We start from the raw sequence: 23,720 nt of genomic DNA on the forward strand, positions 1-23,720 counted from the left end.
TTGCAGTATAGTAACAAGCCTGCATGTGTACCCTTTCAATCTAAAAATGGAATTTTTTTTTTTTTTTAATAAAAAGATTTGGAGGCTGGGCACGGTGGCTCATACCTGTAATTCCAGCCACTTTGGAAGTCAAGGTGGGCCACTCACCTGAAGTCAGGAGTTCGAGACAAGCCTTGACAAAATGGCAAAACCACGTCTCTACCAAAAATGCAAAAAAATTAGCTGGGCATAGTGGCATATGCCTGTAGTCCCAGCTACTCGGGAGGCTGAAGCAGGAGAATTCCTTGAACCCAGGAGGGGGAGGTTGCAGTGAGCCAGGATTGCACCATTGCACTCCAGCCTGGGCGACAAGAGTGAAAATCTGTCTCCAAAAAAAAAAAAAAAGATGTGGTGTATATACACAATGGAATACTATTCAGCCATAAAAAAAAGAATGAAATCATGTCAGTAACATTATAAGTGAAATAGGTCAGGCAAGGAGGATAAATATCTGAGTTTCTCACTCATGTGCAAGTGCTAAAAAGAAAACTGAGCTCATGGAAGTAGAGAGTAGAACTGTGAGTATTAGAGGCTGGGAAAAGCAGGAGGGAGGAGAGGTGGGCAAAGGGGTGGGGAAGGGAGGAGGTGTTGGATGATGGCTACCAAATTAGAGCTAGGTAGGAGGAATGCGTTCTGGTGTTCTATAGCACCACAGGGCAAATACAGTTAAATATATTTATTGTGTTTTTTCAAAAAGCTAAAAAGAGAGGATTCTGAATGTTCACAAGACAAAGAAATGATAAATATTTGAAGTGATAGATATGCTAATCCGCTTATACATTGTATACATCTATTAAAATATCTCTGTAGCCATAAATATGTATAATGTTATGTGTCAACTAAAAAGGAAAAAATATTCATCCCAAGATAAACTAGAACATGGGCCAACCTCAGAATTCTATTCACATTCTAGTGAATAGAATGTGGTAAAGTTGACAACATGTGACTTAGGCATTAGGTTAGAAGAGGCTTCCTATCTCAGATTCCTTGCCCTTGGAACCAAGCCTGATCTTGGGAGGAAACTCAGGACACAAAGGCAGCCTTGGAGTTCCAGTCCCCCAGGCTTTGAGCTGTGTCCGGGGAACCTGAGGGGAACAGAGACAAGCTGTCCTAGCCAAGATTTTCCCAAACCAAGGTTCCTGAACAGAATAAACGTTGTTTTAAGCCATAAATTTTGGGTACTTTGTTAGGAAGCAATAAGCAGAAAAAATGTATGTTACAAAAATAGACAATAAGAAACATAATAACTTACACAGGAGAAATTAGTCTCATTTAAAGTAGAATCTAATAAATGTTGAGATTAATTTATTTATGGCAAACAGTGTTAAGCAGATAACCAGGAGAAAGACCTAAGAGCTATCGAGGAGAAAGTTTTTTCTCCAGGTGGAACTCAGAATTAAAGATCTGGAATTGGAACTCACCAAAATAAAAATTTCTCAAGAAGACTTTAGTAAAACTGAACTGGAAAAATATAAGCAACTCTATCTAGAAGAATTAAAACTTTTAGATAGAGGAGGACTGGAATCTTCTGGTTTGTGCACTAATGTGTCTGGTTGCTGATGGTGGCCGTTGGCTGGAACTTTGGTTGGGGCAAGCACCCCAAGCACCCACGCTGGAATAGTTTATAAATAGCTTCTTCCATTCTACAGCTTGTGTCTTCACTCTTAATTATTTCCTTTGCTGTGCAGAAGCTTTTCAGTTTAATATTGTCTCATTTGTCTATTTTTGGTTTTTTGGCTATACTTTTGAAAAATAGCCATAAAATCTTGCCTAGACCAGTGTCCTGAAGCAATTATCCCTATCTCTTCTTCTAGTAGTTTTATAGTTTCAAGGTCTTACTTTTTTACATCTTAGATCCATTTTGAGTTGATTTTACTATATGGTGTTCGATAAGGGCCTAGTTTCATTCTTCTGCATGTGGATATACAGTTTTCCCAGCACCATTTGTTGAAGAGGATGTCCTTTCCCCAATGTATGTTCTTAGCACCTTTGTTTAAAATCAGTTGGCTGTAAATATATGAATTTATTTCTAGGTTCCTTATCCTGTGGCCTTAACACCAATAATTATTTCCCCTTGGAATGCAAGTCAAATTAGCATAAAACATTTGCAGCTCAGGAAAAGGCTTATGGCATTAGAATCTATATTACAGGATTCATTAATTACACTCTTATTCTGGGAGCCATTTTTTTATGAGGCCTAAATAACTCAATAGGAGGTCCCTAAAACTTTTTTAGAAATTATAGGGGGTGTTTATGGGGGAAGCAGTAGGAGACTTTCTGCTACCCCTTAGAGCCATGTAAGGAGGAAAGACATGGAACAATCATAGAAAAATACAAGTTGAAGATCAAGTGCAAATGTTGTGTGGCCAAGATGCTGAAAATAAGGAATATATTTTTGTGACTCCTGGTGGCTTTGACTTTGTTGATTTTCTGAGTAATTTAAGGGTCCACATTTGAAGAATCTTCTATGTTTCAGGTGACATTTTATTGCAGTTTAATTTATTTCAAAATTTGTTCTTGGTTTTATGTTAGGCTGTTCTCAGGCTACTTCCTTCATTATCACACTATATTATTTTGTCTTCATTCAGATTGATGATCTTACAGCAGAACTGGAGACTGCAGGTTCCAAATGTCTACATCTGGATACAAAGAATCAAGTTCTTCAACAGGAGTTGTTATCTATGAAAACAATACAAAAGAAATGTGAAAAACTGCAGAAGAATAAAAAGAAGTTGGAACAAGAAGTGATCAACCTGAGAAGTCATATAGAAAGGAATATGGTAGAACTTGGTCAAGTCAAACAGTATAAACAGGAGATTGAAGAAAGAGCAAGACAGGAAATAGTAGAAAAATTAAAAGAAGTCAATCTATTTTTACAGGTTAGTTTATGTGTAGTGTGCCTTCATTCATTTCACTGCAAATTGTATTTTGGATAAATACATTATATGTGTTTCCTCTACATCCCTTATAGCAATTTGTTCTGTAGATTTCTAGAAGGATGATGGCATCTGTTTCTCCCTTGAGATATTTGAGTTTCCATCATTATTGTAACTCAATTGATGATTTAGAATAATGATTTTCATTAGAGAATTATTTGACTATTAAGACCAGTTGGCATAAAACAAAATCATCAGGAAAAGAAAATACTGTGATTTAGAAATTATACCGTATTCTTGAATTGTTCTTAAATTACATTGTTCACTTTTTAAAATTTTTAATTAATTTTATTATTCTTTAAATTATCAAAGTTCATGAGTGCTAATGAAACAATGATTCAAATGTTTATACCTCAGCCTCCTGGATAGCTGGGACTACAGGTGCACATCACGATGCCTGGCTAAATTTTTAATTCTTATAAAAATAGAGTCTCACTTTGTTACCCAGACTGGTCTCAAACTCTTGGCTTCAGGTGATGCTCCTGCTTAGGTCTCCCAAAGTGCTGAGATTACAGGCATAAGCCACCAAACCTGGCTGATAAATATTTTAAACTTAAGCTTGTTTTTTCACATATTTAAAATTACTCTCTGAATCACTAACTCAAAAGTAAAGGAAAAAAAATACACCATAATTACCCAGGTTATATATAAATGAAATTTTGTTGAGGTATAATGTACAAATAAACACAGCGATTTTAACAGTTTGACCCAAGTATATACTTGAATAACCACCCTCTTTAAGACAACTTGTGTTGTTTTTAAGACAGCTTGTGTTGGGACTGGGACTTTAAGACAACTTGTGTTGTTTTTGCCTTGAAAAAAAAAAAAGAAACAAAGCTGGGCACTGTGGCTTATGCCTGTAATCCCAGCACTTCGGGAAGCCGAGGTGGGCGGATCACGAGGTCAGGAGTTCGAGACCAGCCTGGCCAACATAGTGGAAACCCATATCTACTAAAATTTTTTTTAAAAGTAATTAGCCAGGCATGGTGGTGCATGCCTGTATTCCCAGTTACTTGGGAGACTGAGGCAGGAGAATTGCTTGAATCTGGGAGGCGGAGGTTGCAGTGAGGTGAGATGGTGAGAGCTAGACTCCATCTCAAATACAAAACAAACAAACAAATTAGGCTGGGCATGGTAGCTCACACCTGTAATCCTGACACTTTGAGGGCTGAGAGCAGGAGAACCACTTGAGCCCAGGAGTTCAAGACCAACCTGGGCAACAAAGTGAGACCCTGTCGCTACAGAAAATTTAAAAAAATAATTAACCAGGCGTGGTGGTGCATGGCTGTAGTCCCAAGTACTTGGGAGGCTGAGGTGAGAGGATCATTTAAGCCCAGGAGTTTTCAAGGCTGCAGTGAGCTATGATTGTGCCACTGAACTGAACCATAGGCAGTAGACTGAGACCCTGTCTCTAAAATAAACAAAGCCAAAGAAATGTCTTTCCTCTCTTACCCACATGGGTATATGAGTGCGTGAGTGTGTGTGTCTGAGTGAGTGATGAAAATCTACTTCCTTAATAACACGAGTTTGTGTGTCTATGCGTCATTAAAACTCAATAATTTAACAAATTTATTTTAGTTGGGATAAAGAGCGATTGAGAACTGTGCAGGACCCCTGTGCTTATGAGAGAGGATGGAGGGTGCAAACTGGTAGAAAGCATTTGAAGATTAACAGAGAGCAAATCTGGGCCACTTGAAAATATGTAGCCGTTGTGAGAGTAGAAAGTCTTCGCTACTCATTCTCAGCTTTTTCCCTTCCCTCAGGCTCCTGAGAGATAGGAGTCTTGGAACACAATCTACAAGGCCAAGGTGGTGTTATCCATGATAACACAGGTTTCTTCACATGGTATTTACGAAAGTCTTACAAAGCTCTACATGTTAGCTCTTAGAGACATGGAATGAGAATAGGGAGAAATCTTAGTGATAAGCCAGTATAGTTTCTCATTTTACAGATGAAGAGACCTAGGGAAAGGTTAAACAGCAGGCCCCAAGCCATAGAGCTAGTCAGGCTCAGGATCACACTCCACATTCCTTTACTTGTGGTCCGAGTGATTCCATAACCTTATGCTCCAGCAGGTAGAATTACTGTAAAAGATCCAAGACCTTGGGCTTTTTTCTCAACATGTATTGATGTGCACAGCATTTATCCCTAAGAAGCTCTAAGTTCCTGTATCTTCCATACAGATGATTGCTTTAATTTACTTTGCCAAGTATATTCATAATATGGAATATCACATCACAATTTTTAAGCATATTCAAGTCTTCCATGAATATATTTTAACACAAATAATTTTTATATGATTTTCATTCGAAAATACCTACACATTTGTAGTCATTTTCTTTCTTAGGTTTTCCTTATGTTACCAATTATTTTTTATTTTCCATATAACATTTCCCCCCATCGTTAGACATCTGGGTTGCCAGTCAGCCTTTATTGTTTTGATTACTTCATCAAGGATGAAAATGCTTCTCTAGTAGAAACTCACTTTCATTTCTTTGGAAGGTGTATTTGGATTCCCGTTTCAATTAGAGCCCTGGAGTATCCTCTTATCTCTTTGACCAATGCCTGTTGACACAGAAATCTTTCTCTTTTGGAGTTTGGGTTAAAAACAAAACAGCCCTTAAACACCGAGTAGGTGGCCATGGTTTTACTCAGGTTATATATTTTTAATATATTTTAAAAACATATGCTTTTAATTTGTTTTAGGCACAAGCAGCATCTCAAGAAAACTTAGAGCAGTTAAGAGAGAATAATTTTGCTTCAATGAAAAGTCAGATGGAACTCAGAATTAAAGATCTGGAATCTGAACTCTCCAAAATAAAAACTTCTCAAGAAGACTTTAATAAAACCGAACTGGAAAAATATAAGCAACTCTATCTAGAAGAATTAAAAGTTAGAAGATCTTTGTCAAATAAACTAAACAAGTAAGTCAAAACATAGAATAGGAAATAAATTAAGCTCATTCATTTGCCTTGAAAGTATAATTCTTAGTGAGATAGGTTTGTGAGATTAATGGGAAGTGAAAGCTAACTAGGTAATATAATTTTGGAAAATGTTAGTAAATTAACTTACCTTTAAAATGTGAGTCCAGGACAGTTTATGTCTTTCCTCTGTTTTTTTTTTGTTTGTTTGTTTGTTTTTTTAATGGCTTTTCCATTAATATTCTTATGTAGTTAACTAGATCTATGTCTTTCAGCTGTGTGCTTTTGAAACTTTGTTAATTTAGACATTGACATTGTCATCAGATTGTTTATCAGCATTGCCATAAATGTAATTATTAATGAGTTGGGCTGTTTTTTGGAAAATTACAACTTAAACCAGAAGGGTCAAGTATCACTACTACTCTGCACATTCTGGCACCCCATAAATGAACTTTCCTTGATTGTGATATCTGGTGTTAGCACTAGAGGGCGCTGTGAGACAAACTATCCTGTGTAGTTTTTCTACTACTTAAAGGTATGCTAGTGAAATAGGGAATGATTAACGTAGGGATGAAGGGAAGTATAATTCATAAAGTGGTTAAAAATAACACCTTGGTCGGCCTGAGGGAGTGTGTGGAAAACAGGTCAGGCCCCACCTCTGATGCCTTGGGAACAATGTTAGGAGCTAACTGCCTTTGAGGCTTTTTAGTTATTTTGATCATCAACTCAGCTATCTTCTTTTCCCCTAGCATTTTTTGCTCTGAATTATTCCTTGGTGCCAGATGCCTAATATTTTTCCAGATAATGGGTGAAATAAATGTAAAAGGGTGGTGAAAGCAAATGCTTGCACATGTCTTGAGGATTTTTTTTTTTTTAATCTCTAAACTGATTTACTAAATACAAGTATTTTTAGCTGGGCTTTTTCCTTTGTTCTTAGTTCTGTTAATTGTATGTATCAAAACGATGTTTTTGATATGTTTGTGAATAGTGAAATGGTTATTATAGTCAAGCAAATTAACATATTTATCATCTCACATATTTACTCTTTAAAGACAAGTATTTCTTTTTTTTTTTTTTTTGAGACAGAGTCTTGCTCTGTCGCCCAGGCTGGAGTGCAGTGGCCGGATCTCAGCTCACTGCAAGCTCCGCCTCCCGGGTTCACACCATTCTCCTGCCTCAGCCTCCCGAGTAGCTGGGACTACAGGTGCCCGCCACCTTGCCCGGCTAGTTTTATTGTATTTTTTAGTAGAGACGGGGTTTCACTGTGTTAGCCAGGATGGTCTTGATCTCCTGACCTCGTGATCCGCCCGTCTCGGCCTCCCAAAGTGCTGGGATTACAGGCTTGAGCCACCGCGCCTGGCCAAGACAAGTATTTCTAATGACATCCTCAGGAATCTTACCTGTGGAGCGTTCCAGAAGGCAGCAGGTGTTACCTGTGAAGCCATACATCATTGGTAGCCATTTTCTTCCCTTCCCTACTTTGCTTGAATTACTTGTTTGTTGGAAACTACCCTAGAAACATATACACTTCTTTAGAACAGTCTAAAAATTATAACTGCATAGAGTAGGTGTGCTTTGACACGTTTTTCAGTATTCAAATACTGGTTAGTGGGAAATTTCATTTACTCGTATGGTAACTTTTTTAAAAATGCAAGTCTCTTAGGAATCATTTAGGGAAAAGTAAAATATTAAGCATGTGTCTTCTGCAATCTTCACAGAACTAATGAAAGGCTAGCAGAGGTCAGCACCAAACTTCTTATGGAAAAACAGCAGAGCAGATCTTTGTTCACCACTCTCACTACCAGGCCAGTCATGGAGCCACCTTGTGTTGGAAATCTTAATAATAGTTTAGATCACAACAGAAAACTTATTCCAAGAGAAAACTTAGTGATCTCTTCCTCAAATCCACGGACGTCAAATAATAGCTTGGAGAACTACTTGAGCAAGGTTAGTTATGTTCTTTTTTCCTTTCGGGTTTCAAATTTCTCATATAAGAAATCTTTGTTTGTTTGTGTTTTTGAGACAGGGTTTTACTCTGTTGTCCAGGCTGGAGTGCAGTGGTGCCATCTTGGCTCACTGCAACCTCCACCTCCAGGTTCAAGCAACTCTTGTGTCTTGGCCTCCCAGGTAGCTGGGATTACAGGTGTGTGCCACCACACCCAGCTAATTTTTATATTTTTAGTAGAGACTGGGTTTCACATATTGCCGGGCTGGTCTCAAACTTGTGGTCTCAAATGATCTGCCTGCCCCAGCCTCCCGAAGTGCTGGGATTACAGGTGTGAGCCACTGTGCCTAGCCTCAAATTTCTGATATAATTCTTGTTTTTAATTTGGTGAAATACTGAGTTGTTTAATTGACTTATGCTTGATAAGTAAGGGTCATAATTATCTGTGCTAATAAAGTGAGGAAACAGAAATTTTAGTTTTTTTTTTTTAAGTCCCTAGAGCTCTCACTTTCAAGAGATACCATTTGTTAACTTTATTCAATAAATGTAACTAAATTGTCACATTTTAAATTTCTTTAAAAGCTGAATTTATTAGAAATGGAATGTTATTGCCTATTACCTGACAGTAAAAGGTATACGTTGAGATACTTTGGCTTTCTTTCTAATGGATTTGAGTTTGGCTGTGGTTGATAGCACTTTGATGGTTTTCTGGCACCATCTCAAGTGTTCCACCCTTAATCATACGTGAATGATGGGCATCCAGACACTTAACCACATATGGAAATTTATTATTTAAAGAACTCCAAGATAAATACTTGTTATGAATTAAACCTCTAACACTGATTAATTAGTATTTTTAAGTTTTGTCATTTTGTTACATAGGATTACATCCTTAGTTGCTATTGTTACAGCATTTTTCTCCCAATTTTTGTAAAATGTATTTATTACTGGGCAATTGCACAGCAGTTTTTAAATAGTTAAGCAAATATGTGAATTTAAAAAACGCACTTCACTTGTGCCATTACTTGAATGATTGATGACTAAGACGGCAATGATATCAAGAGTGTTTAATAAGTATGATCAAACAGAATTATTTTCTTCCTACCCAGAATTTCATGGAAAGCCTCACAGGGTCCCCATCTTTACAGTTGCAAGATCCTAGCTAGCCAATATCATGTTCATCATTTTGTTAGCTTAGTTTTGTCTTGCTTTTCTAGGACAATAGAAAACCCATTGAAGAGGAACCTTCCAATCCAACCTTATGATTTCACTCATAGTATGACTCCATTTCTGGGGATCTCAAAATGAATTCAACAATGACAAGTTATAACAATTGTAGACTTGGTAGGGAAAAAAAATATAATTCAACTATGCTTGATCCAGTTTAAGATACTTGTCTAACTTTTGACCATTTTTGACTAGGGGGACAAATTACAAAAGGTGGTTGCAGTGGTGAACACCTGTAGTCCCAGCTACTTGGGAGGCTGGGGCAGGAGGATTGCTTGAGCCCGAGAGTTTGAGGTCGTAGTGTGTTTTTATTGCACCTGTGAATAGCCGCCACACTCCAGCCTGGGCAACATAGCAAGACCCTGTCTCTTAAAAAAATTACAAGATGCATAAAACATCTGTTTGAACAAAAATAAATAAATAGTTCTTGTTGTGTATCATTAAAATATCCATTTTAATCAGTGCACATTAGCTTAAGAGTTAATGGTATTTTCATGATCTTAATGCAGACAAAAATAGTGTAGACTCATGTTAAATGAGACCTCAGTGTGGTTTCTTTACCAGGCCTCATGTCCTAACAAATCATAGAAGAGCAAGCCTAAGGTTTTTTAGATAGCACTGCAGCCAAGTGGCTAACAAGGAACAAATTAAATGATTGTTTTAATATATAAATTACAAGATCCTAGCCAGCTAATATTTTTTTCATCATTTTGTTAGCTTAGTTTTGTCTTGTTTTTTTTGACAATGAGATGATCACAGTCTAAGTGCTTCAGGGTCATGAAATTGTCCTACTGGGTACAAAAAGAAAATGAATGTCAGATACTTCTGTAGGCCAGATGCTCATGCCTATAATCCCAACACTTTGGGAAGCCGAAGCAGGAAGATCACTTGAGCTCAGGAGTTCAAGACCAGCCTGGGAAACATAGTGAGACATAGTGAGACCTCATTTCTGCAAAAATTTTAAAAAATTAGCTGGGCGTGGTGATGCACGCTTGTAGTCCCAGCTTCTCGGGAGGCTGAGGCAGGAGAATCACTTGAGCCCAGGAGGTAAAGGCTGCAATGAGCTATGATCATGCTTCTGTATTCTATCCTGGATGACGATGAGACCCTGTCTCAAGAAAACCAAAACAACAACAAGAAACCTTCTGTAACTTATTAAGCATGATGCAAATATAAAATTTTCTCATTAGTTCCTACCAGAAAACTCAGGTAACAGCATTTTATAAGATGATGAAAGAGTGTATAAATACGCAATGTAAGGGAAGATTTTTGAGGAAATAATTTTTCTTGATTTTTTGGGGGGACAAGGGGGTGTTTATTTGTACTATTTCTGGATAAGCTGAAAAATATTCCATTGGTATACATGGTTTCTTTGTGGGGCACTGGTTTGCCAAACCATGTTAGACTTAATAAAAGAGATTAAAAAGGAACTATTCTATCAAGTCAAGTGTGACTTTCATATCTTAAAAAATTTTTTTGGAAGAATAGAACTTTTCTTTTAAAAAATGGCATGAAACTATATTCCATAAAACAGATAGAAGTAGAGCCCTCTGGCTAAAGGAGGGTTAGGAGCTCTGAAGTTGTGACTTCCTTATCCCTTAATCCTGCAATATCCTCTGTAGATCCTTAGATTTCTGTGGGACAGTTCGAAAACTACCAGTTATGAAAGAATCCAATTAGCCAAAATTTGTTGGTACATTATTCTTCTATAATTTTATCCTATTCTTAAAAAAGTATACATGAAGTTGCAGATATACTCCCTTTATTAATGTTGGACTTCAAGCTACCTCCACCATCTGAAGCATAATCCCCACCTGGAAATAAACAGAAAGTCCATAGAGAAAGGAGGAGCATTTTTATAAAACATAGTTTGTTTATTTTACTCTATAATAGCTTCTGATTTTGTATTATGCATTAAATTATTAGCATAAGAGATTAGTAATTTATTAAGCTTTTTTTTTTTTTTTTTGAGACGGAGTCTGGCTCTGTCGCCCAGGCTGGAGTGCAGTGGCCGGATCTCAGCTCACTGCAAGCTCCGCCTCCCGGGTTCACGCCATTCTCCTGTCTCAGCCTCCCGAATAACTGGGACTGTACAGGCGCCCGCCACCTCGCCCAGCTAGTTTTTTGTATTTTTTTAGTAGAGACGGGGTTTCACCGTGTTAGCCAGGATGGTCTCGATCTCCTGACCTCGTGATCCGCCCGTCTGGGCCTCCCAAAGTGCTGGGATTAGCACTTGGGTGGCTTGAGCCACCGTGCCCGGCCATTTTATTAAGCTTTTTAATTTCCTCTAGCAGTGTTCAGTTTCTCCTAAACTATTGCTCTATCCATTTCAAAAACCATTGATGGCACCTTGTCTACCTCAATAGGACAGTTATTAATGTCACCAATACATTTTTATCTCCTTTTTTCTTCCATAGTCTGTATCAGGCACTGTGTTAAGTTATTTAACTGGAGACAATAATTCTAAATTTGTATTAAGGGAAATATGAGGAAAATGTGTGATTTAAATGTGTGATTTAATGGTAAAGTAGGAGTGAAAGGGACTTTTTCAAAGTCATTTAATATTTGCCAGTTTTCACTTTGAATATAGGTAGAACCTTCCCGGTTTCCCATCAGCCAGGACAAAACCAGACTTGTCAACACACAAGACCCTTTTCCTAAGCTTTGGAGTGTCCCTCCCAGGGCCACTCCCTCCTGGGTTCTGGGTCTGCCACTTTTCCCTTTGAGCCTTTATGTCTGACCTGGTGTCCTTTTCTCAAAAGTAGTTGCCCTCAGCTGTCATTCATGTGGTAAAATATTAACCATGCCGGGCGTGGTGGCCCATGCCTGTAATTCCAGAACTTTGGAAGGCCCAGGTGGGTGGATCACGAGGTCAGGAGTTCGAGACTAGCTTGTCCAATATGGTGAAACCTCTTCTCTACTAAAAAATACAAAAATTAGCTGGACGTGGTGATGCGCGCCTGTAGTCCCAGCTACTCAGGAAGCTGAGGCAGGAGAACTGCTTGAACCTGGGAGGCGGAGGTTTCAGTGAGCTGAGATTGCGCCAATGCACTCCAGCCTGGGCAACAGAGTGAGGGGGGGAAAATAACCTCTACTTAAATTTGTTACGCAAGAAATATTCTCTGTCTAGACAGTTAAGATTTCTTCAGTATTAGAGTAAGCAATTTGCTAAGAGTATTTCATTTTTATCTAAGCAAAATATACATATTATGAAAGTATTTATAAATAGGGTATAAAGAAATAAAATTTATTACACGTAGGAAATAAATATTTAGGAGAAGTGAGAAACTACATTAGTAGTTCCTTAATATAAGTCATGTAAAAATGTCATGTTTATTAAAGAATAGCAATATAAGATTTGTTCAATAAAGGCTTCTTCTTTTATTTGGTATTGAGTTATTACTTTTACAGGACCTGTCTGCTAATGCTGTTGTCACATTATTCATTTTATAAGGCCTGTCTGTAATGTTACTGTCACAGAAATATATGGAAAACAGTCTTAACAAAAAATTGGGAAACCTGTTAGTCAAAAAATTTAATCTTCATACCTAAATTTTTAAAAGCATTGGATATCATATTATCATTATCACCACAAAGTACCTATTATGCTCACTATATAGTGTGCTATTTCTAGACCATGTTCTGGGTATTTAGAGAGAGAATACCTTTTATAAAAAAGATTTAAATAAGAACACTGTAAATGGGCCATTTGCAATATAGTTTGAAATATTCCCACACATTTCATAGTTAAGTATATAAATAAAATTAGATGTTTAAAAAATTGGTACTAATTTTTGAAATCAAAATTACAATTAAAGAACTATACATATTTTTTTGTTTATAATTCTACCAAGTTGTGAATCAAAGAAACTAAGCTGGAAAACTAGCTCAAACTTATATTTATCACTTTTTGAGCAAATTTTCTGAAATCTTTGTGTTTACATGAATAAAGAAATGTTACTTTTATAATATATAGGTAGGATAATTCTTATTTTCACTTACTTTTTTGCCAGTAGAATTTTCACATAACATTATGATATTATCACTTTCTTCATGTATATATTGATGATTTTGTACCAAAAAATAGCATAGAGCATACTTTAAAATTTCAATTTTCTAAAAGTAGTCAGTGGAAAGGGTTCAAGCAATTCTCCTGCCTCAGCCTCCCGAGTAGCTGGGACTACAGGTGCACGGCACCATACCTGGCTAATTTTTTTTGTATTTTAGTAGAGTCGGAATTTCACTATGTTGCCCAGGCTGGTCTAGAACTTCTGAGCTCAGGCCATCTGCCTGCCTTGGCCTCCCAAAGTGCTAGGATTATAGATTTGAGCCACTGTGCCCCACCAGAAAGTTTATTTTAAGGAAAAATCCATTAAAGTGAAAAAACTGATTAAGCTTTATAAAGGTCAGAGTTTTGCTAAGAATTTCAAAGTAATGCGTTCATTGCAAACTATGACTTCAGTTGTTTAACCTTGTACTAAAAAGAGAAAATATCACCTGACATTATGTATATGCAATAGACCAATATTAATTGTACTTTTTATCAGATTAAACATTACACATTTTTAAAATCTAAACTTAAGTAGGAATTTTATAATTTTATTTATGTGATTATTTTTATATTTAAGTAATCGAGTTAAATGTAGTCTTTAAGAGTATTACAGGCCACGTTTTGTAAGTGATATATCATTCCCATGATAATGTCTCTTGTCTAACTTAAACATTATAAATAACTTTTGACTTATTTCAGATGCAGCAGGAGTTAGAAAAAAACATAACTAGAGAACTCGAAGAAGGTATGTTGCCAAACTTCATGAATTAAATTTAGATTGATTAATTGATTTCTGAAATAAACTGTAAATGGTAAGTGGGATCCCTTTCCATTTTTTGGCTAATAGATACTACATTAAATGTTCTTTCTTACACACATCTAATGAAAGATGTGAAAACATAAATATTCATAGTGAAGAGTATACTTCCTTTGTCTCATTAATTCATCATGTTCCATAGCTTTAAAAAAATCTCAAGAAGTCTTTGCATCTCTTTTTTTTTCGACTCTACACTTTCTTCACTTCTGCCATTCCCATAGAACTGTAGCCAGCGTGCAGAAATTATTCTTAGAAAACAAAGGCATCATCAACTTCTCAGGGGTATGGTGGTGATTTAAGGCCCAAAGAGCCCAGACTTACCTAGTAATACCTAGTCTGGAATTACAGTTCATAAGCAGTCGCCTGACAGGTGACATTTTAAATCTCCAGTCATTTACTTTGTCATTGGTTTCCCTTTGCCCTCAGGAGAAGCTCCAAGTTCCTTAGCATGGAATAAAAACACCCACATCAATGTGGTCCTTGTCATGTCTTTCAGCCTTATTTCTCACCCCTTGCTGTTCTCCGGGCCCCTTTGCTCTGGCATGCAGCCACCCTAGACCACGTGGAATTCCACAGGGAGCTTCCTCAGCTCCAGCTCTTGGCATTTGCTTCTTCATTCTGTCTGGCATGTTTTCCTTGTCCTTCAGGTATCAGTCTACACACATTGCCTCCATCAAAAAGCCTACGTTATTGACTCAGAACTGGGATAGGTGTCCGTTCTCTGTGTTCTAGTAGTGTCCTGTCTTATACCTCTCATGGTATCTGTGACTCTGTATGGAAATTGTATGTTTGTCTGTTTTTTCAGATTATAGCATATGTTTGTTAGAGATGGATCATATCATCTTCATCTTGTAATTCCAGTGCTTACTTTGCTCATGGTTGTTGAATAAATGAATGAAGAGAAGCTCTGATATTTAACCATAAGGATAAATTAATTCAATGTGCAACCATGGGCAAATTATATTTAATAGTAATCTTGTATAATAGTTGTGCATAGATATATTTCTTTATTAAAACTGACCAAATTCTCAACTGTCTTACTGACTTTCACTTAGTTAACTTTGAAATCTTTTAGGTAAAGAATACTTTCTTTTTCATTTTAGCTGCTGCTGAATTGGAATCTGGATCAATAGCTTCTCCTCTAGGATCTATTGATGAGTCAAATCTAAATCAAGATCTGGTTTTGAAAGCTTCAAAAGAATATGTACAGGTTTTAAAGAAAAATTATATGATCTGAAAGATAAAATTTTATTACTGGGCTGTTTATGTTACATTTTAATTGTTTCTCATTAAATACTAGTATATGACATGTAAAAATCTCTATTAAAGGAAAATATTTTTGTATCATATGTGTCAGATCAAAATTTGTATAGTATTTTAAACAATGTTACTTGGCTTCTTTAAGTGGATTTTGCCAGTGAAAACCAGGAATGTTGAGTTTTACATGCTCAGAGTGCCCAAATGTCAGCTGTTTAAACAGCCAAACCATGAAGTTGTCATTAATACTTTAGTGCAGTTAATTGATGGCTTATTTGTATTTTGTAATTTTTATCACTATATGTAGTGCTAGAGTTGGACTTAGACATCATTTTGTTGTGCAGGAACTATGGTCATTGTTCATGTTTGGATGTATTACAATTGTTACAGTGCCATCAAATATACACAATTTTAAGCACTGATTTATATAGCTCTTCTCAGGGAGAAATAAGATTTGCCTAATTCACCTTTTCTGTTTGTTTATTTCTAATTAACCTTTTGGAAATAGTCTTCAATTTAGAGAAAATTTCCAAAGTTTAATGCAAAGACTTTCCCCTCCGAACCATTTGAGAGTAAGTTGCTGACATTATGCCATCACCCCTGATTACTTTAGCGGGCATTCCTACAAGTCAGGACATTCTATGCAACTACAGTGCAAACATTGCAATCAGAAAGTCAACATTAATACATTCTAGTTTGTTACTTCTCTGTAATGTCCTTTATAGCAAAAAGATCCCATTCCAATCCATGGCTTGTATTTAGTTGTTGTATCTCTTAGATTCTTTCAGTCTGGAACAGTTCCTCAGTCTTTTCCTTGACCTTCATGACCTTGAGTATTTTGAAGAGTAAAGTCCAGTAATATAGAATGTCCCTCAATTGGGTGATTAGATTTAGATTACATGATTTTTTGGCAGGAGTATCACAGAAGTGACCCAGTGATCTTCTCATTGCATCTTACCTGTGACCCTACAGTTTTGACCTCCCCTGTTACTGGCAGTGTTAGCATTGATAACTAACAGTGGTATCTGCTGAATTTCTCCTCTGTAATGTTATTTTTTCACCTTGTGGTTAATTAGTATTTTATGGGGAGGTAATTTGAGACTATGTACATATCTCTGTTCCTCATCGAACCCTCAATTTATTCATTTACTTCTATCAATATGGGTTCATGGTTTATTTTATTCAATGGGTTATCATTCATTAATATCATTATTAAAATTTATTTTTCTTTTAAGAAATACTCTATTTTGACAATTTCAGACTTACAGAAAAATTATAAGAGGTAGTACAAATAATTTTTGGATATTATTCCCCAAATGTTAACATTTTACTACATTTACTTTATCCTTTCTCCCCCTTCTCCTCCTCTGTTTCTAGATAAATATGAATATAGGTGCTTATTACAGATATTTTTTCTGAACTGTTTGCAGGTTGCAGACATGATGCCTCTTTATTTCTAAATAATGCATATTTCCTAAATACAAGGAATTACCTTACATAACTTACATTACCTTACATAGTTTAATGGTCAAAATCAGGATGTTAACATTGGCTCAATGTTAATATCTAATCTGTAGACCTAATGCAGATTTTGCCAGTTGTCTCCAAAATATCCTTGATAGCCGAGGAAAATTCAAGATGGGGAATTTTCACCAGGTGTGTTGTGTTGCCAATTGTCCCGTTTCTCTAGTCTCCTTTAATCTAGGACAGTTGCATGACAATCTTTGATTGTCATGACATTTATGTTTTTGGAGAGTATAGGTCAGGTGTTTTGTAGGCTTTCTCTCCATTTTGGTTTGTACGATGTTTCCTCATGATTAGTTTCAGGTTGTGTCATTTGGGCAGGGCTTTCACGCAGGCTGAGTTCTCTGCAGTGCAGCATCTGGAGGCATCTGCTGTCACTCGCTTCCATTACTGGCCAGTGTTGACTTTGATTATTTGGTTTGTTCAGATAATCAAAGTCCACATCCTGCCATGTTTGTCCATGGTAAAGCTACTATATACTTTGTATTTAATAAGTATCTTGTATAAAGATACTTTGAGATTTTGTAAATATCTGGCTGCTACTCAGAACTTCAGCCACGAGATCAAGCCTTTCATTGGTGATTTGTGCTTGAATCAATTATTATTATGATGGTTACCAAATGATGATGTTCTTATTCCTTTATCCCTTCTATATTGATAAATACAACAAAACCAGTGAACAAATAGAGGGAGAAGGGAAAGCTTACTAATTTGGTGTTCAGATACCCCTGGATTTGGCCAACAGTAGTCATTTCAAGCTGACTTTGTGTCCTTCTGAACCTGTCCCCCTTATTCTTTGAATACTTCAAGGGTCAACTGTATTTTTAACTTCCTTTTCTGACAGTAACCTGGCTCCCTTCATCCTGAATATATATTAAATACTTACTTCATGCTGTTGATAGGCTTTGGAATCTGACTTTAAGTGAAATGACATATAACAGAACCAATTTTGCCATAGGCTAAATGATACAAATAAAACATACATATCGTTGACATACATTGGTCACAAAAACATCACTAAACTTCTAAGTGAAGACCCCAAAACACGAATACTAAACATTGAAATAAATGTGAGCTCTACATATATTTAGGAAAGATTAATTTAAAAAATTAGGATACCACCCAATTTTGGGTGCATCAGTGAATGATAGTGGTTGTAGTGGTGGTGCTGTGGTAAATCAAGGAATAAATGATGCAAAGTGAAAAAATTGTCAGGAGCACCTGCTGCCCTCATGCAGCTATCTGAACACTATTTTTGTGTTCAAAAATAGTCACAAATACGGCAGGCTCATGGAGCACTTTCATACCACATAATTGTGTACCGCAGCATTTGTGTTATGACCATAGACCCTACAACATTTTGTTTTATAATAATTTGCATTCATTTGTTCCTTTCTTAACCTGCTTATTCCAGTTCAGGGTCACACACTGTTGGAGCCTCTCCTGCACTTAGGGGTGCAGGGTGGGAACCAGCTCTGGACAGGACATATCCCATTGCAGGGCCACTCACATACACCCGCCCTCACTCTAACTGGGACCATGTCATGACATCAGCACATCACATGACCTAACATGCCCAGCTTTGGGATGTAGGAGGAAACCAGAATACCTGGAGGAAACCCACACAGACAAGGGGAGAATGTGCAACCTCCACATAGATGGGAGCCCAGTTGGGAATTCTTTTTCTCCTCAGTGTGACAATGAAATGATGTTGTTCAAGAGTCTGCTATATTTACTGATTTGTTCAATCCCCGTGTGTGTAACCAATCTCTTGTGTCCCAGCCCCTAAGCAACTGTGCTCCCCAGTCCCCCTTGGACTCCAGCACCCTTCATCAGGTTGCTTCCACCGCTTTTCTTCCCAAGCTGATGCTGTCTTCACTCCATCCTTTCCCAGACGCCCTGTGCCAGGCCATCCTCTTATGTAGATGCTTCCACCTCAGATGCTGTAAACCCATGTGGGACTAGCCCTTCCCCTGTGTGGTTGCCTCCTGACTCTGTCTTTGATACCTCATTCTATTCCATCTACCTTTCAGGGGTGCCCTTACTTGACCTCCAACCCTGTAGAGGGTGACACTCCTGACATAGGAGATGGAAAGAAATTATTTAGGCAGATAGCAAGGGTAAAAGAGTCCTTGGCAGAATTTCTCTTTTAACAAAAAGCAGGTCCCAAATCATTTCTAACAAGGAGCAGCCTGAAAAATCGAGCTGCTGACATAGATAAGCAAGCTGGAAGCTTGCATGGGTGAATGCTGGCAATTGTGCCAATAGAAAAGGGCTACCTGAGGGCAAAGTACTTTCACTATGGAGGCTCCATCTTCCCTTTTCTTTGTACAGTAAAGGAACAGGCAACATGGTGCTGGCCAGGCAGAGAACTCATCTGCATAATAAAAGATTAGGGTGGGGGCGGCCAGATTTTCATGCACTATGCAAATGGCACACCTAGCCCTAACCAGGTTTTTGCACCTTATGCAAATGGCACACCTGGTCTGACCAATCTTTTGTGCCCTGTGTAAATCAGACACCACTGCCTTAAGCTCATCTATAAAATCGTGTGCATTTTGCTGCAGACTGGAAGACACGCCCAGGACCCTCTCTGCAGGGGAGAGCTTTTCTCTTTCTCTCACCTATCAAACCTCTGCTCTTAACCTCACCCCTGTGTGTCCACATCCTTGATTTCCCCGGCGTGAGACAATGAACCTCAGATACTACTCCAACAGTAATGCTGCTTCACTCCCACACTTAGGCTGTTTTCATTTTATCCAGACTCCAGCCCCTCACTCTGGGCCACCACAACTCTGTTTTTGTTTCCATACTTAGTCCCCATACTTTTGAACTGCAATGTTCAGGAAGAAAAAGGAGAATAGGACTCCACATACCGTTTATAATCAACATGCCGAGCTCTACAAAGCAAGCATTTTTTATTGGAATTGCATTGAGTCTATAATTTGGGGAGAAAAGACATTTAGAATATTGAGTTATTCTGTCTGTTTTTTTTTTTTTTTTTTGAGACAGAGCCTCACTCTTTCACCCAGGCTGGAGTGCAGTGGCGCAATTTCGGCTCATTGCGAGCCCTGCCTCCTGGGTTCACGCCATTCTCCCGCCTCAGCCTCCCGAGTATATGGGACTACAGGTGCCCACCACCATGCCCAGCTAATTTTGTTTTTGTATTTTTAGTAGAGACAAAGTTTCACCATGTTAGCCAGGATGGTCTCCATCTGCTGACCTCATGATCCACCTGCCTCAGCCTCCCAGAGTGCTGGGATTACAGGCATGAGCCACTGCGCCTGTCCTATTCTGTCTTGTTAACTTACAGAGATCTTGCATATATACATTTTTAGATTTATTCCCAGTTATTTGATACTTTTGATTCTATTCTTACATTTTATTTCCTGTTTCTTATAGAAGTAAAATCAGTATTTTATGTATTAAACTTGGATTCAGCTATCTTGATAAATTCATATTTTCTATTTGAGTATTTTATCTGTAGAATCTTAGATTTCCCATATACACACAAAAATATCTGTCATAGTGACAGTATTGTATCCTTTCCAATTCCTGGAGTTTTTGTTTTTCTTTCCTACTACAAGAATGATGTTGAATAAAAGGGTTGAAACAGTAGGCATCCATATTTTGTTGAAATTACAAAGGGGAAACAATATTTTTCAATAAATATGTAGATGGCAGCCTTTTGTTTTGGGTGTATCTAGAAAAACTACCTCATGTTTTAAATCAAAACTTCTACCTTACAGTTTTGTCAGGTTTGGTGCTCCACCAACTGAGGGCCCTAAATATGACCCACTCAGTCTGTCCCACGTGTTTCTAATATGCCCTGAGATCCCTTTCAATCTTTTGGGCCACGATCTCCTCAACATCCATAATGACCATATATATATATATTTTTATCAAAAGGTGAAATTTTTTTGGAATATGAGCCAGGAGACAAAACAAAAACAACCCAAAACAAACAAAACAACAAATTAGAGAAACTTCCTGACAATGTACCATAATTTAGTACTAGTAATGGTAAAACATCATCTTGTGTCTGGGAAATGAACTAAGGACAGAAAAGGAAATGTTAGCAGAGAAGAGAGAAAAGTGTAATAAAAGGCAGAGAACTGTAAAACTACTTTTAGCCTCCCCAGTTTTCAAATTACCCCAAAAGTGGAGCATTTGGTTAAGGCCATCCTCTCCCACTTCTGGTCCCAGTCAAATACAGACACAGGAAAAATATTCCTAAAGATACTGCTCCCCAACATTGTATAGTATCCTTTTTGACAGTAAGACATAGATGGAATTGTCCCTATCATACAAGATTATCTAAAAAAGGGATTCATTATTCCCTGTACCAACCCCTACAACACCTCTGTATTCTCTACCAAATGGTAGAGAATGAAGACTTTTTTTCTTGAGACAATCTTGCTCTGTTGCCAGGCTGGAATGCAGTGGCGCGATCCTGGCTCACTGCAACCTCTGACTCCCTGGTTCAAGTGATTCTCCTGCCTCAGCCTCCCGAGTAGCTGGGATTACAGGCATGAGCCACGGTGCCCAGCTAATTTTTGTATTTTTAGTAGAGATGGGGTTTCACCATGTTGGCCAGGATGGTCTTGATCTCCTGACCTTGTGATCCACCCGCCTTGGCTTTCCAAAATGCTGGGATTATAGGCATGAGCCGCTGCGCCCAGTCTTTTTTTTTTTTTTTTTTTTTTTGAAATGAGATCTCAGATCTCACTATATTTCCCAGGCTAGTTTCAAACTCCTGGTCTCAAGATATTCTCTCTTCTTGACCTCCCAAACTGCTGGGATTAGTCATGAGCCACCATGCCTGGGCTGAGGGTGGAGATTTGTACAGAATTTGAGAGCAGTAAACAATAGCATAATATTTAGACACTCACATACCCTTCTATCAGCTGTACCCACTCCCAGTTAATATTTCTCAGTTGTGCATCTACAGTGCCTTCTCTAGAATTCCTGTAGATCCACACAGCCAATAATTGTTTGCCTTCACCTGGGGAGAGTTTTTCCCAGGATAGTGCCTATGATGTCATAGACACATAAGTGTTTATTGTCTTACTGACTGGTATAGTTTGGATGTGTGTCCTGCCCCAAATCTCATATTGAAATGTAATCCCCAGTGTTGGAGGTGGGATCTGGTGGGAGGTGATTGGATCATAGGGTCAGATTTCCAGTGAATGGTTTAGCACCATCCCCATTGGTAATTTATAAAGAAAAAAGGTTTCACTGGCTCACAGGTCTGCAGGCTTTACAGGAAGCATGGTGCTGGCAACTGCTCACCTTTTGGAGAGGCTTCAGGAGGCTTCCATTCATGGCAGAAGGCAAAGTGGGAGCAGGCTTCTCACATGGAGAGACTGGGAGCAAGAGAGCAAGCAGGGGAGGTGCCACACACTTTTAAACAACAGATCTCCTGAGAACTTGCTCACTATCAGTGGGACAGCACCAGGTTATGAGGAATCTGTCCCCATGACCCAAACACCTCCCATAAGGCCCCACCTCCAACACAGACGATTATATCTCAACATGAGTATATGAGTACGTTTTCACACTGCTATAAAGAAACTACCTGAGACTGGGTAGGTAATTGATAAAGGAAGTTTTAATTGACTCACAGTTATGCATGGCTGCAGAGGCCTCAGGAAACTTATAATAATCACAGAGGATGAAGGAGAAGCAAGGCACATCTTACATGGCAGCAGGAGAGAGAGCGCAAAGAGGAAATGCCAGGCACTTATTACAACTACCACATGTCATGAGAACTCCCTCACTATCACAAATACAGCATGGGGGAACCGTCCCCATGATCCAACCACCTCCCACCAAGTCCCTGCATCCACATGTGGGGGTCATAATTCAAGATGAGATCTGGGTGTGGACATAGAGCCAAACCATATCAATGAGATTTGGAGGGGACATCCAAACTATATCACAAGTTCAATAAATAATACCACAGAATGCAATCAGAAAAATGCAGAATGTTGAAATAACACAGGATAAATAATCTGGTTTCTTCAGTCAAAACTAAAGGAACCAATAGAGTGCAAGTGAATAAAGATGTAGGGACACATGTAGGTAATATACTCAAAGATATCAAAGGAAACTGAAGACGTCTTATCTAATTTTAATGTATACTCCTTATTCAGATCCCAATCAATATAACCATGAGGCTGGGCACAGTGGCTTACACCTGTAATCCCAGCACTTGGGAGATCAAGGCAGGTGGATCACAAGGTCAGGAGTTCAAGACCAGCCTGGCCAAGATGGTGAAAGCCTATCTCTACTAAAAATACAAAAATTAGCCAGGCATGGTGCTGGGTGCCTGTGATCCCAGCTACTTGGGAGGCTGAGGCAGAGAATTGCTTGAACCCAGAAGGCAGAAATTGCACCACTGCACTACAGCCTGGGCAAAAGAGTGAGACACTGGTCAAAACTAAATAAATTAATCAATTAATGTAACTATAAGATAATGATGATGATAATAATGTATAAGACAGTAGGAAAACCTTGAAAACTGGCTGAATACTTAATGTGATACATTATGAGTTACTGCTAATTTGTCTCAGGGTCATATGATGTCACGGACTGTTTGTGTTTTAAGTCATTAACATTTAGAGACACATGCAGAAATATTTGTAGAGGAAATGAAACGATGTTTTTATTTTCCAAAAAAATGAGGACATATAAATTATACCTCAATTAAGGCAATAATGAGGAATATGGGGGAAGTGTGTGGAGACGTAGGTGAAGCAAAATTGGCAATGTACTAATCATTAGTAAGCTGATTAAATGGTAAATTCGGTTCATTAAACTATTAAAATTTTGTCTACCTTAGTTAATGTTTCAAAATTCTATCATAGAAAGAAAAAAAACTCTAGGAGCATAATAAAACTAAATACCTACTGATGTGCCCCAAAGTGCTGAGTTTATGGTAAATACTAGATCAATATTTAATAATCCATTTTTTTCTTTTTTTTTTTTTTTTTTTTTTTTT

General features: G+C 37.8%; 1 protein-coding gene across 4 annotated transcripts in view; it reads left to right on the forward strand.

The window, feature by feature from the left end:
* The window catches only part of ANKRD26 (ankyrin repeat domain 26), a 95,560-nt gene extending 78,927 nt beyond the window's left edge, over positions 1-16,633 (forward strand). For all 4 annotated transcript variants that reach the window (XM_023194634.2, XM_023194635.2, XM_023194636.2 and 1 more), the window contains 5 exons: positions 2,628-2,918; positions 5,682-5,899; positions 7,615-7,843; positions 13,819-13,864; positions 15,040-16,633. In XM_023194634.2, coding sequence (XP_023050402.2) covers positions 2,628-2,918; positions 5,682-5,899; positions 7,615-7,843; positions 13,819-13,864; positions 15,040-15,173 — 918 coding nt within the window. In that variant the 3' untranslated portion in view covers positions 15,174-16,633. The remainder of the gene's footprint in view (positions 1-2,627; positions 2,919-5,681; positions 5,900-7,614; positions 7,844-13,818; positions 13,865-15,039) is intronic.
* Positions 16,634-23,720: the final 7,087 nt, after the last annotated feature.

This window comes from Piliocolobus tephrosceles, chromosome 9 (assembly GCF_002776525.5).
Source record: "Piliocolobus tephrosceles isolate RC106 chromosome 9, ASM277652v3, whole genome shotgun sequence".
Classification (NCBI taxonomy): Eukaryota; Metazoa; Chordata; class Mammalia; order Primates; family Cercopithecidae; genus Piliocolobus; species Piliocolobus tephrosceles.